Source organism: Cetorhinus maximus, chromosome 15 (genome assembly GCF_964194155.1).
Source record: "Cetorhinus maximus chromosome 15, sCetMax3.hap1.1, whole genome shotgun sequence".
Lineage (NCBI taxonomy): Eukaryota > Metazoa > Chordata > Chondrichthyes > Lamniformes > Cetorhinidae > Cetorhinus > Cetorhinus maximus.
The window spans coordinates 57,915,995-57,930,514 of NC_135893.1; the positions used below are offsets into that span (position 1 = coordinate 57,915,995).

General features: G+C 41.0%; 1 protein-coding gene across 2 annotated transcripts in view; it reads left to right on the top strand.

Moving 5' to 3' along the window:
* Positions 1 to 591: 591 nt before the first annotated feature.
* The window catches only part of ern2 (endoplasmic reticulum to nucleus signaling 2), an 82,147-nt gene continuing 68,218 nt past the window's right edge, over positions 592 to 14,520 (top strand). For both annotated transcript variants that reach the window (XM_078558453.1, XM_078558452.1), the window contains exon 1: positions 592 to 782. In XM_078558453.1, the coding sequence (XP_078414579.1) occupies positions 717 to 782 (66 nt within the window). In that variant the 5' untranslated portion in view covers positions 592 to 716. The remainder of the gene's footprint in view (positions 783 to 14,520) is intronic.

The window sequence follows — 14,520 nt, forward strand, 5'->3', positions numbered from 1 at the left end:
ACCAACACTGTTCAGGTCTACTGGGATTGGATTTCCTTCATTTTTGCCTGATTGCAGGTGCTAAGTGTTGGAACATGGGCAAAGGAGAAGGTCTCTCTGTCATGGGTAAATAGAGTTGAAGAATGAGGCCACGGTGAAACAGACTCAGGGCCGAATGGCCTACTCCTGTTCCTATATTTATTAGATCTTTGCTTCTATTTTCTATTGGATTCATGCTCTGAAGTGGTGTTTGTGCAAACTATTTCGTTCAATCAGCATACTTCCGGAACAGGAAGTTACCAGAGTCTCTGTCTCTCCAACATTTACAAACAAAACAGCTCCACGTGTCAGAGCTGTCACTTTCACTTTAACAGGACCCGCCCCCACCACCGAGGCCCCACCCCCACCACTACGGCTTCTGATTTGCAGAATTTCGAAAGACCACCTATGCACTCTAACCAATCACTACTTCCCTTGTTTCATTGGTGGATTTGTGTCGTTGACCTGTAGTCACGTGGATGCCCTACCCAATCATTACCCCCCTGCCTGAGTTCCTGGTTTTTCAGCCAATCAGCGGGTCCCCGGGGCGTTACGCCTGCCCTACTCGGACCGGAAGTGTGAGCTCGCGTTGCGGGTTGTCCACTGGCGGCCGAAGCGGGAGCGATGAAGCAAATCTGGGGATCGGCGGCTTTTCCTCAGCACGCACCCTTCCACTGAGCGAGTGTGTCGGCCATGCCATGGCTAGGCCCTGGCGGCTCCGAGCCCCCCTCTTCTTAGCCGTACTGTTCCTGGGAGTAAGACAGGTTAGTGAGTCTGGGGGTCGGAGACCCTTCCCTGTCTGTGCGGTACAAAAGCCTGAAATATCGGCCTAGAGCTGGGGCTCGAGTTGAGGGTCACCCGCCCTGTAGGGAACTGTATAGGAGTGTGGGTAACCTTCCGAGCAGTCAGGAGGTTAGTAATCGGCTCTTCATCCTGCGTCTGTGGGGATCCTGATGGTGCAGCATGTTTGTAACATGCTGTTTATATCTGTTCATGTCTGTTTATATCATGAGCAGAGACTTGGGGACTGCAAAGATGTCGCGCAGGACATTAATCCGTCGCAATGGGACCTGACTAACTTTTCCGATCTAATTAGAAGTCACGAAGACAATTGTTTGTCCTTAAAAGTCATTGAAGATTTTGGGACTTGATTGTAAAGAAGTACCGTGTTGTTGAAAACATGAACAATGGCTGTAACTAAAAATAGCAGATGTTAAAAGGCAAACTGTGAGCGATTCCTACTCTCCATGTGAGCGATTCCTACTCTCCATGTGGGTAGTTACAAGTTTGTTAGGCATTGCGTTGACCCTCTGCATTTCAGCCTCCTCCTGATGGAGCTTTCTCTGAAAGTATTTAACTTGCTCTTCACTTATTTTTCTAATTTGTTCAGTACGGAGACTTGTCATGGGAAGAGAACCTTGAATGAAAGCAAAAACAAAAATACTACTGTCATGTGACAAAGCTCGTTTACGTTTTATTTGGGCAGTATAGTGAATGGATGAAGCGCTTCCATTCAAGATAAAAGCAAAATGCTGCGGATGCTGGAAGTCTGAAACAAAAACAGAAAATGCAGGAAAAACTCAGCAGGTCTGACAGCATCTGTGGAGAGAGAAAAACAAAGTTAACGTTTCGAGTCCGCATGACCCTTCTTCAGAGCTGACTTCCTGTACAACGGGCCTTCACCCTGAAGAAGGGTCAGACGGACTCGAAACGTTAACTGTTTTTCTCTCTCCACAGTGGTTATTTTTCCTGGTTTTTTTTTCTATTCTCATGGCCATGTTGGGCTTGTAAAAACAATTATTGTACAGATATCTGACAAAGTATAGCTGGAAGCAGTAGATTCAATTCTACAAACTCAGCCCCATTTATGGTTATTTTAGTTGCAACATTCAGGAGTTTTACAGTACTTAAAATATTTCTGATAATGGAATAAACCCAAGTTTTGAAGGAACCAGAAGTTTTCCTTAAGTTCGCTGTTGGATATTCGTACTTCATGTTATGAGGTGTAATTCTTATTGAAGTAAAATCATTTTTTATAAAAAATAATTATTTATCCACCATGGTAAAAACTACATTACACAATAGCAGGGTAGGGAGGATGTGATTGGTGTGGCATACACTTTTTAAAAATGCTTTCTTTTATTGCACAGACTGGGCTGATTTTGGAGAAATCATTATGTAACTTTGTTCACCTCAAAACAGGGTACTTTGTTATTTGAACTCTCCCTAGAGTTTGACTGTTGTGATTGTATGTAATTTTGTGGAACCTGACTGTCTACACCCCCACTGTTTTTTCTTTGCAAAGAAGTGTATTGTTTTTTTCTTGTGTTCTTTTTAAAATTTTCTTCTGTGTCACAACAGTAGTATCTGTAAGCAGTCTTAGCCCCCCCCCACCCCCACCCCCACCAAAGACCTGGATGCTGTACATTTTCAAAGATGTGCATAACTGAGGGAGTAAAGTTGTGCATGTTTCCCTTTGGTGAATCTTGTGCAATGTTCAGACATCAACACTGTTCTGTCCATATCACTATATCATGAAAACCTCATTTCTTTAAATTATAAAATTGAAGGACGAAGACCCATTGTACAGGAAGCCAGCAACATTGTAAAGGACAGGAGAGAATACAAGATAAGTCACTACTGATTTGGTCATGCCAAGCTTGGGTTCAATTGCCTGTGGATAAGAAGGGGTAAATGAGGGAGATAAAGAGTTTCATAGTTTTGAGGTCCTGCAAAATATTGAGCTTGTCAGAGACTGATGTATTTAGATATAAAAGGCTTCCCTTCCAGAAATCAAGATAATTCGGTCCTGTTAATAAAATATCTTATTTAGTAAATGCTGTGAAATTTAAAAGCTAAGGTAATTCTTAAGGCATTGAGATATAGCGGAGTATTGATGCCAGGCAGAGTGTCTGCAGTACACAGTATTCTCCCTTCCCTCAGGCCTTCCTTGAAAGTCTCCTCTGCGGTTATTAAAAAATAATGTAAATTGCTGCTCTCATCCCTAAAGTAACGTAAAATTTCAGGTTCGACTGCTGCTCGAGAGCTTCTCAACAATTCTCATTAACTTAATTAGACCTACATCCTTTTTATTGGAGCTGTCAATCAGAGGTCATCCATCTTTTTTGTAATTTAGTATGAGCTTGGTACAGCAAGTACAGATTGAGCCTAGTCCACATTTTGCCTTTCCTGATGGCATGGCTAGAATTATGAATTTCTCGTAAGGAATTACACACATCACTCTATGCTTTGGTACAATATCCTGCATTGAATGTGTAATTTGCTTACAATATACTGAACCTTGTATATTCATCAAGATGAAGGATCATCAACCCAAAAGGTTAACTGTTTATCTCCGCAGATGTTGCTGACCTGAGTGTTTCCAGCATTTTGTTTTTATTTCAGATTTCCTGCATCTGCTGTGTTTTGCTTTTTTGAAACAATCATTCATGGGATGTGGGTGTTGCTGGTTATGCCAGCATTTATTGTCCATACCCAGTTGTCCTTGTGCTGGTGAGCTGTTGCCGTGAACTGCTGTATTCCATGTGGTGTAGGTACACCCACAGTGCTCTTAGGGAGGGAGTTCCAGGATTTTGACACAGTGACGGTGGCTACAGCGATATATTTCCATGTCAGGACTGTGAGCGGCTTAGAAGGGAACTTCCAAGTGGTGGTGTTCTCATGTGCCTGCTGTCCTTGTCCTTCCAGATAGTAGAGGTTGTGAGCTTGGAAGGTGCTATCTAAGGAGCCTTGGTGAGTTGCTGCAGTGTATCTTGTAGATGGTACACACTGCTGCTACTGTGTGTTGGTGGTGGAGGGAGTGAATGTTTGTGAATGGGGTGCCAATCAAGATGGCGGCTTTGCCCTGGATGGTGTCAAGCTTCTTGAATGTTGTTGGAACTGCACTCATCCAGGGAAGTGGAGAGTATTCCATCACACTCCTTGTAGGTGGTGGATAGGCTTTGGGAAGTCGGGAGGTGAGTTACTCACTGCAGGATTTCTAGTCTCTGACTTGCTCTTGTAGCCACAGTATTTACATGGCTAGTCCAGTCCAGTTTCTGTTCAATGGTAACCCTGAGGATGTTGTTTGTGGGGGATTCAGTGATGGTAATGCAATTGAATTTGTATAAGTGTAAATAAAGTCCATGAATGCAATACCCTAAAATACATTGGTGTTTGGATAACATTGGCAAAGCCACATTTATTGCCAATCCTTAGTTGATCTGAAATGCTAGTGGGCCTTCTCAAACTACAGTGCTTCAGTCTATGTAATTTGATTGCTTTACACAGAACACTAAGGGAGAGTATCTTGAGTTTGGAATCAAATGCCCTCTGAGGCTCAGTTGGTAGCATTCTTTGCACTGTCAAATTTATGGATTCAAGTCCAACTGCCGAGACTTGAGTACAAATCTAGGCTGGCCCTCCACTGCACTTTCAGATGAGGCATTGAACCAAGACTGTTTGTTCTCAAGTGAACATAAAAGATCTCATGGCAATCTATTAAAGCAGAGCAAGGGAATTATTCCTGATATCCTGGCCAATTATTTATTCCTTCCACCTCCACTAAAACTGATTTTGTGGTCATTATCACATTGTTGTTTGTGGGAGCATGCACAGATGGTTGTCATTTGTCCTATATTCCAACAGTGACTACACTTTCAAAGTACTTCATTGGATGTAAAGTGTTTTGGGAATTGAGGTTATGAAAGATGCTACATCAGTGCAAGCCTCTTTCTTTCAAGTGTAGGTAGAAGTGGCAGATTTCCTTCTCTGGAGGACATTAATGAACCAGTTAAAGTTTTTGATAGTCTGGGAACTTCGGTCATATTTATGGTACTAGTCTATAAATATTTATTGAATTCGGTTTCAAAATTTGCTGAGAATTGAACTCTTTCCTTCAAGGTTGCTACTCCAGTAACAAAAATGCACGACAGTACGCAGTAATCATTGTCAGTGATGTATGCTATTGCACAAATATATTTGAAGACAATGGTTACACATAATGGGAAATCATGTGATGTGTTAAAATGGTCTCTTTTAGAGTGGATAATCCTAGAACTGCATTCATTTGTTGTAGGATTATTTACCAGAATAATACAGTGAATGCCTGGTTCATGGGGCTGACAAGCAAATAAAGCATCTAGCAAGTCTGTTCATTTAGCCCCTCATCAGTTGGTATGAAATAAAATAATCCTAGCTATACTCACCTGGTGAGAGAAGAACATAACTTCTCAGGAATTGTAGGATGTGGTACAGGGAACACATTTTTCCCCGAGACTATACATAGGAACATAGGAGCAGGAGCGGGTCATTCAGCCCATTGAACCTGCTGTACCATTCAGTACGATCACAGCTGATCATCTGATCATCCACTTCCAATGCCTTTTTCCCCATACTATCTCTATATCCCTTTGTCATTGGTATTTAGAAATCTGCCAATCTCTGCTTTGAACATACTGAGCTTCCACAGCCTCTGGGGCAGAGAATTCCAAAGATTCACAACCCCCTGAGTAAAAAAAAAAAAAAATTCTCCTCATCTTGGTCCTAAGTGGCTTCCCCATTATTTTTGAAATTGTCCCCTCCTTCTAGTCTCCCTAACCAGGGGAATCATCTTATCTGCATCTACCCTGTCTATTACTTTAAGTATTTTGTAGGTTTCAATGAGATCACCTCACATTTCTTCGAAACTCTAGAGAATACAGGCCCAGTTTCCCCAATCTCTTTTCATGGGACAGTCCTTTCATCCCAGGAACAAGTCTGGTGAATCTTTGTTGCACTCCATCTATGGCAGTAATATCCTTCCTAAAGTGAGGGGACCAAAACCGCGCGCACTACTCCAGGTGCGGTCTAACCAAGGTTCTATACAATTGAAGCAAGACTTCACTACTGCTGTACTCAAATCCTCTTGTGATTAAAGGCTAACATACCATTAGCCTTCCTAATTGCTTGCTACACCTGCATGTTAACTTATTGACAAGGACACCCAAGTCCTTTTTGTACATCTTCAGTTTCTAATCTCTTACCATTTAAGAAATACTCTGCACATCTGTTCCTCCTACCAGAGTGGATAACCTCATTTTTCCACTATTTAAGAAGGGAGGGACAGATATTCCATTTGCCATGTTATTGCTCACTCACCGAGTGTCCTCTTGAAGCGGCTTTGCATCTTCCTCACAACACACATTTCCACCTAGCCTTGTGTCACCTGCGAACTTGGAAATATTACATTTGGTCCCCACATCCAAATCATTGATATACATTTTGTACAGCTGGGGCTCAAGTACTGATCATTGTGTACCCCACTTATTACAGCCTGCCAATGCAAAAATGACCTATTCCTACTGTTTTGTGCCTGTTAACCAATCCTTAATCCATGCCAGTATATTACCTCCTATCCCATGTGCCTTAAAGTCCCCCACAGAAGGTTGGTTAACAAAATTATCAAAAGCCTTCTGAAAATCCAACTATACTATGTCCATTGACTCCCCTTTATCAATTTGTTATTAACATCCTCAAAAACCTCCCACCAGGTTCATCAAACATAATTTCCCATTTATAAATCCATGTTTACTGTGCCTAATCAGATCATTATTATTCAAGTGTCCATTTATCACATCCTTTATAATAGATTCTAGCATTTTCCCTACTACCGATGTAAGGCTAACAGGTTTGCAGTTCCCCTTTATCTCTGTTCCTCCCTTCTTAAATGATGGGGTGACATTTGCAATCTGCAGGAACCATTCCAGAATCTGTAGAATTTTGGAAGAGATCACCAATGCATTCACTATCTCCATAGTTTATAGAACATCAGGTCTTGGGGACTTATCAACCTTCAGTCCCATTCTCAATTTCTCCAATACAACCTTCTTACTCATAGCAATCTCCTTCAGTTCCTCAGTCCTTTGGATCTCTAATTCTGGGATTTCTTGTATCATCTTCAATAAAGGCAAACACAAAGGTAATCAGTTAGTTTCTCTGCCATTTCTCTGTTGCCCATTATGAATTCTCCTGACTCTGCCTGTAATGGACCCACATTTGTCTTAGCCAAATGCTTCCTTTTTACATACCTATAGAAGATTTACAGTCTGTTTTTGTTTTTTTTACTAGGTTGCATCCATATCCTATTCTCCCTTTCTTTATCAGTTCCTTGGTTCCCCTTTGCTTATTCTAAAATGCTTCCAATCCTCAGGCTTACTACTATTTCTGGCAACTTTATAGGCCCTTTCTTTTAAACTTGTACAATCCTTAATTTCTTTGCCATGGTTGACTGACATTTCTTTTGGGTTTTTGTGCCTTGAAGGAATGTATAATTGCAGTAAACAATATAATAGTTCTTTGAAGACTATCCATTGCTTATGTACGGTCGTACCTTTGTTGTATTTTCCCAATCCACCTCAACCAAGTTGTCCCTCATGCCTTCGTATTTTCCTTGGTTTAAATTTAAAACCTGGCTTTAAATTGAACTACCTCACTTTCAAACGTAATGTAAAATTCTATCATATTATGGTCACTCATTCCTAAAGATTCTTTTACAACAAGATTATTAATTAGCCCCTTTTCGTTACATAATACTGCATCTAAAATAGCCTGTTCTCCAGTTAGTTCCTCAACATACTGTTCTAGAAAACCATCCCTAATGGACTCCAGAAACTTGTCTTCCACAGCATTAATGCTCATTAGGTTTACTCAGTCTATATGCAGATTGAAGTCATGATTACTGTATTACCCAAACTACATGCTTCTCTAATCTCCAAATTAATACCATGCTCCACACTAGTTTGGAGGCCTGCAAACAACTCCTGCTTCCCCTTGGTTTCTTAGCTCCACCCAAACAGATTCCACATTTTATTCTTCCAACTTGAGATCCTCCCTTACTAATGTACTGATCCATATCTTAGTGCAACACAACCTCCTTATCCTTTTTGCCTGTCCTTCCTAAATGTTGAATATCCTTGAATATTCAGTTCCCAGCCTTAGCCACGCTGTGGCCAAGTTTCTGTAATGGCAGTTAGATCATACCCATATACCTCATTTGTGCCTTTAAATCAACTATCTTGTTGTGAATGCTGTGTACGTTTGGGTAGAGTGCCCTTAACTTAGTTTTTTTGACATTCCGTATTCTAAGCTTAGTTGATGCTCATCCTTGTTTCGCTTGCCTTCTAATTTCATTTGCTACTTTTCTACTTCATTTCCAGTTTTACTTCCTTTCAATTTGAATCTGTGTACTCTTAACACAATAAAACGATCATTAAACAAAAATGAATTATGCTGGACAAAAAAGGTTGGAAAGATTTCAATACAAACACCAGAAAATGATTCAAACTTGCACTATTTCTTTTATCCCAGCAATACCATTATAGACAAAAAATTCCAGTGAAGATTTACCACCATCTCAACACCAAGGCTGGTTCAGTTGCAAATAGTTTTCTTCCGGTGGATTTCTGAGCATTCATTAGATGCATTTTCCCCAGCTGGCGTATCTCCCTGAGACACCCAAAAACAGCAATCCAGACTCACTATTACTTCAACTTCAGAGCAAACACATGAGTTCCCTAAACTCAGTTCCTCAGCAGGCTTTCTTACTAGAGAGCTTAGAATTTCTGCCGTTACTCTCTGGCATACACACGCTGACTGAACTGCCCTTCTGTCTTTCCCTTTGTCTCCTTGGACCCCTGTCGCTAGGCAACAGCACAGTTTTTTCTATTTTGTTTTCTTTTCCTAAATTCACTGAACTACTAACCCCTTTGTAACCCATTTCTGACTTCAAGGATTGTATAACCTCATTAAAAATGCATGTATACAAATGGGGCCTCCAGGCGTCCCAGCACCAAGCTCACAAAAACTCTAAATGAAACTAGAACCATGTTCCACCTTTCTTAACCCACAAATAAAAATTAAACTTAAGTCATACATTATACCTAATAATATTTAGAGGAGAGAACTGTGGGAAGATAATGGCAGCTCTGCCTTTAATTTTGCACTGAATTTGGCTAGAACAGCTTAGAAAACCAAAGAGACAAAGCTCAGAGTGAGAATAGGAGGGGCTTCTGAAGTGGATAGCCTTTGTCCCCAGTGTCTGTGCTTCAGCCATCTTTTCTCCTCTCTGATGCTGAAGGACCAGTTGAGTATTTCCATTATTTTCTGTTTTTAATGCAAAGTTGTACTGCATTCCAAGCATCAGCTGCAACTTGGCAACTTAACTGCAATAAGAGTGAAAATAAAATGCCTTCAGAGATCTTCACGTAGTAATATTCCACGAGAGGAAGTTCTTTTTGTCAGCTGTTTACCATTCACCATGGGTTGATGAGGGCAAAAATCAAAATAACCAGCCTTTATTTGCACATTTCTCATGGTCACTGACTTCTATTGGCAAGAAAGCATAAAGACCACACAATGGCCATAGAGTCCTCTTGCTATAATTGTCCACAGCCATTTAATGAAGCACTAATTTACTAATCACTACTTGGGTCTGCATCCAAACAATGTTGGAAGGTATACCATATGCAATATAAAAGCAAAGTACTGTGGATACTGGAGATCAGAAATAAAAGCAAAAAGTGCTGGGAAAACTCAGCAGGTCTGGCAGCATATGTGGAGAGAGAAAAAGAGTCAACGTTTTGAGTCCAATATCACTCTTCTTCGGAACTGACACCGTATGCAATGTTTGGTTGATTTGGGTAATTGGAATGATTGGCTGGCACCAATCTAACAATTAAAAGATTCACAATTTGTCTGGGCTCAAACTAAGCAGATCATATCTACATCTTAAAGCTGTACCTCCGTGCAGGTATGCATTAGCAGGTGCAACCCTGTCTAATGATGGATGTACATAGAATTAAGGGAGACCTGGTAACAGTCTGGTAAGTCTGCACTGCACTCCTTCAAAGCCAATATATCCGCTCTAAGGGAGGCTGCCTAAAACTGTACACCCCATACATGGTCCACCCAGGGCTTTGTCTAACTGTAGCAATACTTGCATCCTTTTATATCTAGTCCTCTAGATATAAAGGCTAAAGTTTTATTAGCCTTTTTGATTATTTTTTAGAAACATAGAAACTTCATGGTACAGAAGGAAGCTATTTGGCCCATCTTGTCAGTGAGCCCAAAAGAACTAATCCCACTTTCCAGTTCTTGGTCCGTAGCCCTGTACTTCAAGTGCATATCCAAGTGTTTTTTAAATGGATCTGAGGATTTCTGCCTGTACCAGATTTTCAGACAGAGTTCCAAATCCCCACAATATTCCAGGTTAAAAAAATCTCAACTCCCCTCTAATCCTTCTACCCATTACCTCAAATCTATGTCCCCTGATTATTGAACTACCTGCTATGGGAAATATATCTTTCCTATTCACTCTATCTAAGCCCATCTATTTTAAATCTTCTCCCAGCTTCTTCTGTTTCAAAGAAAGCAACCCCAGCCTACCCAATCTTTTCTCATAACTAAAATTCTCATTTCTTGGCAGCACCCTTGTAAATCTCCTCTGTACCCTTTCTCATTCTTTCTGTAATGTGGTGACCAGAACTGCATGTGGTATTCTAACTGCAGTCTGACTAGCGTTTTATATAATTCTAACATAACCTCCCTGCTCTTTTACCCTATGCCTTGGCCAATAAAGGAAAATGTCCCGTCTGCCTTCTTAACTGCCTTACGTACCTGTCCTTCTTTCAGGGATCTGTGGGCACGCACTACAAGGTCTGTCTATTCCGCTACACTTTCAAGCATTTTGCCATTTATTGTGCAGTCCCTTGTTTTGATTTCACTCCACAAATGCATTATCTCACACTTCTCTGGGTTGAATTCTGATTGTCACATTTCTGCCCACTTTTCCTGCAGTCTACAGCTTTCTTTCTCACTGTCAACCACATGGCCAATTTACGTATCATCCCCAAAATTTTAGACATGCCTCTACATCACAGAGAGAAAGGGACCCTGTACTAGACCGTAAGGAACTCCACTGTCCAGTCCCAAAAACACCTGTCGGCCATCATCCTTTGCTTTCTACCACTGAGTCAGTTTTAGATCCAACTCACCACCTTCTCTTGGATACCACGAGCTTCTAATTTTCTGACAATCTGCGCTGTGGGACGTTGTCAAAAAGCTTTCCAAAATCCATGTAGACAACATCAAATGTGCTACCCTCATCAACTCTCCTTACCTTCTCAAAAAATTCAATCCAGTTGGTCAGACACAAACATTCCTTAATAAATCTATGCTGACTGTACTTGATTAATCTGTACCTTCCTAAATGGTGATATATGCTGCCTTTTCAAAATTTTTTCTAATAATTTTCCCACCATCACGGTTAGGCTGACTGGCGTGTAGTTACTGTAGCCTTCCCTTTTTAGACAATGGCACAAAGTTAGCAGTCCTCTGCCATCATATTTGTTGCCAGGGAGGATTGGAAAATGATGGTCAGAGCCTCCGTTATTTCTTCCCTTGCTTCTCTCAGCAGCTTTTCCATTTCATTGGAACCTGGTCATCCACTTTCAAAGATGTAAGCAGCTTAATATTTCCACCCTTACTATGCTTATCCCATCCAATATTTCATGTTCCTCTTCCTTAACTACAATGTAGCTTCATTATCCTCCTTTGTGAAAACAGTCATAAAATATTCAGTATGAGCCATGCCTGTGTCTTCCGCCTCCAAACAACATCTCTTATCGGGTCTACTCTTTCCTTTGTAATCCTTTTGCTCTGTGTGTATTTATAAAACATCTTTGGATTTTTTCAATTTTACTTCCCAATATTGTTTTCATGCTCTCTTTTCTTCTCTAATTTCCTTTTTAATTTCACCCCTGCACTTCCTATACTCGTCTAGGCTTTCTGCAGTATTGAGCTCCAACAAAAGTTTCCCTTTTTCCCCTTATCCAACTGTGTATGCTTTTTGATATCCAGGGAGGGGGTCTAGATTTGGAATTCCTTTGTGGGAATATATTTGTTCTAAACTTCTCTATTTTCTTCCTGAATGCCTCCACTGCTCTGACACTGATTTACCTTCAAGTAGCTGTTTACCATTCACTTTTACCAAATCACATCGCAGCTTAATCAAATTTGACCTCTTCCCTCTTGATCTATCTTTATCCTTTTCCATAACTATGCTACATCTAACTAAACTCTGATCACTACCAGTATAATGTTGTGAACTATGAGGAGGCTAGTTTTAAGAGGACATAGGCTGGTGGAGTGGGCAGGCGTGTGGCAGATGAGACTTAATGCAGAGAAGTGTGAAGTGATACATTTTGATAGGAAGAATGAGGAGAGAGAACATAAACTAAAATACAATTCTAAAGGGGGTGCAGGAACAGAGATCTGGGGATATATGTGTACAAATCATTGAAGGTGGTAAGGCAGATGTGGTTAACAAGATGCACTACATGTCTGGTCCTCCTTAAAAGTCTGACAGTCACCCGTTTCCTCCCTGCCTGCCTCTCTTCCTTAGGGTGACCACCTGCGGACCGCGTAGCTCTCAGCCTTGCAGATGCACCAGAGTGACACCAGCTGTTGCACGCACTTCAAAACCTGGTGCTCAGGTTCCTCCGCCTGCCGACATTTCCTGCACAATTACTTGTCCAGGACATGAGCAGTGTCCTGGAATTGCCATATGGCACAGGATGTGCATTCAACAGGACCAAAATGCCCTTTTATGCCTCTATTTATTACGCTACTCTCTAAATTTGCCAGAGATAAACTTAGTACTTACTTAGACTTAAACCTACTTAAAATTTACCAAACTTAAAATTTATTATACCACTAACTAAATTTCTTAATTTAACACACTATCCAAATTTACAGAGAAAAAGAAGACAACACTCATCAACCAATCACCTACGCGCTGACCTGTTGTGTCACTCCTTGACATTTTTTTCATGGAATATATGCTGCCACTGCTCCTCCTGCCACTACCGCTCTGGTCCATCTTCTTACTTGTCCACTATATTTTAGTGGCCTGTGTACATGGACATCTAAATTTCTTTGGCTCTCCATTGTCCCTAGCTTCTCACTATTTAAAAAATACTCAGATCTATTCTTTTTTATTTGGAAATGAATAACTTCACACTTAATTTAAGCATTGAATTCCATCTGCCACAGTTTTGCCCACTTATGTAATCAACCAACGTATCTTTGTAATTTTATGCTTCCAACTACACTACTGACAATGTCAGCAATGTTAACTGGCAAAGTTGTCTATAAAGAAAGAAAGACTTGCATTTATATGACACCTTTCACAACATGAGGACCACCCTTAAGTGTTTTACAGCCAGTGAAATACTTTTGAAGTTTAGTCACTGTTGTAATGTAAGAAACACAGCAGCCTATTTCCATAGAGCATGCTTAATAAACAGCAATGTGATAATGACCAGATAATCTGTCTTTTTGATAATGTTGACACAGAGATAAATATTGTCCAAGACACCTGGGAAATCTCTGGTTCATGAAACCTTTTAATGGCCACCTGAGGGAACATACAGGGCCTCAGTTTAAAGTGTCATCTGTAAGATGGCACCTCTGATAGTGCTGCGTTCTCTCAGTACTGCACTGGAAAGTTAGCCTAGATTTTTGTGCTCATGTCTGTTGAGCAGGAGTTGAACCCAAAACCTTTTGACTCAGACAAAAATACCACTCTAAACAGCTCAAATTTTACTAAGAACTAAGTTACTTTGTACTCAGATTCCAATAACTTCCCCACAATAGATGGGTTTTAAATTTTCTACTTTCTCTCTCTGCTGTACACCTTAACAGGCTGGGTTTCTAGATGATCTCTGTGGATTACCACCTTGATGTGGTGGAGACTTGTGACCTCTGATAATCATTTTGAGCGATGCTGTCAGGGGCTCCTTGCTCTTGGCCCTCAACAACAGAACAGGTGAAAGAAGACTGTGTATTTCACCAGCTGCAAAGGCGGAAGAAGGCTGCAGCGTGAAGGTGGCCCCAATCCCCTTGATTTGACACTTCAACAAAATCTGATCATCAGCCACTCAAGATCATGTGGACAATGATGCTGCCCCATGGCCCCAAGTTAAACAAAGTCATTCATAGGCTTCTACCAGGGGCCATTTTCCAAGTCCTGTGGCAATGGAGAATTGGCAATGGGGACAGAGCTGTGAACCTGGGAGTCCCTGGTCAAGAATCTGCACACAGGCGGCAGATGCATGAAGGCCCTTGGACACCTGTGTTGGGACAGAGGTGTCCCTGGGCAGCAGCATCTGTGAATGAGCAGCCCTCTTTAGGATACCCTCTGCTCACCCCAAATGGGGAGGGGACTAGAAAAGGGGCCCTAAAAATAGGCTGTCCCACTTCCTCCTGGCTGAGGAACCACACTCTGTGGGAACATCTTCTTTGTGGTTAAAGAAAGAAAACTTTAAATTTTACAATTATAAATTTTATAACTTGGATTGTTAGAACATTCATGGATAATCTCAAGGGCGACTGTCTAGAAAGAAAAACTGCAATCATATCACATGAGCGATCCAGACTCCAAATTGACATCGCCACCCTCAGTGA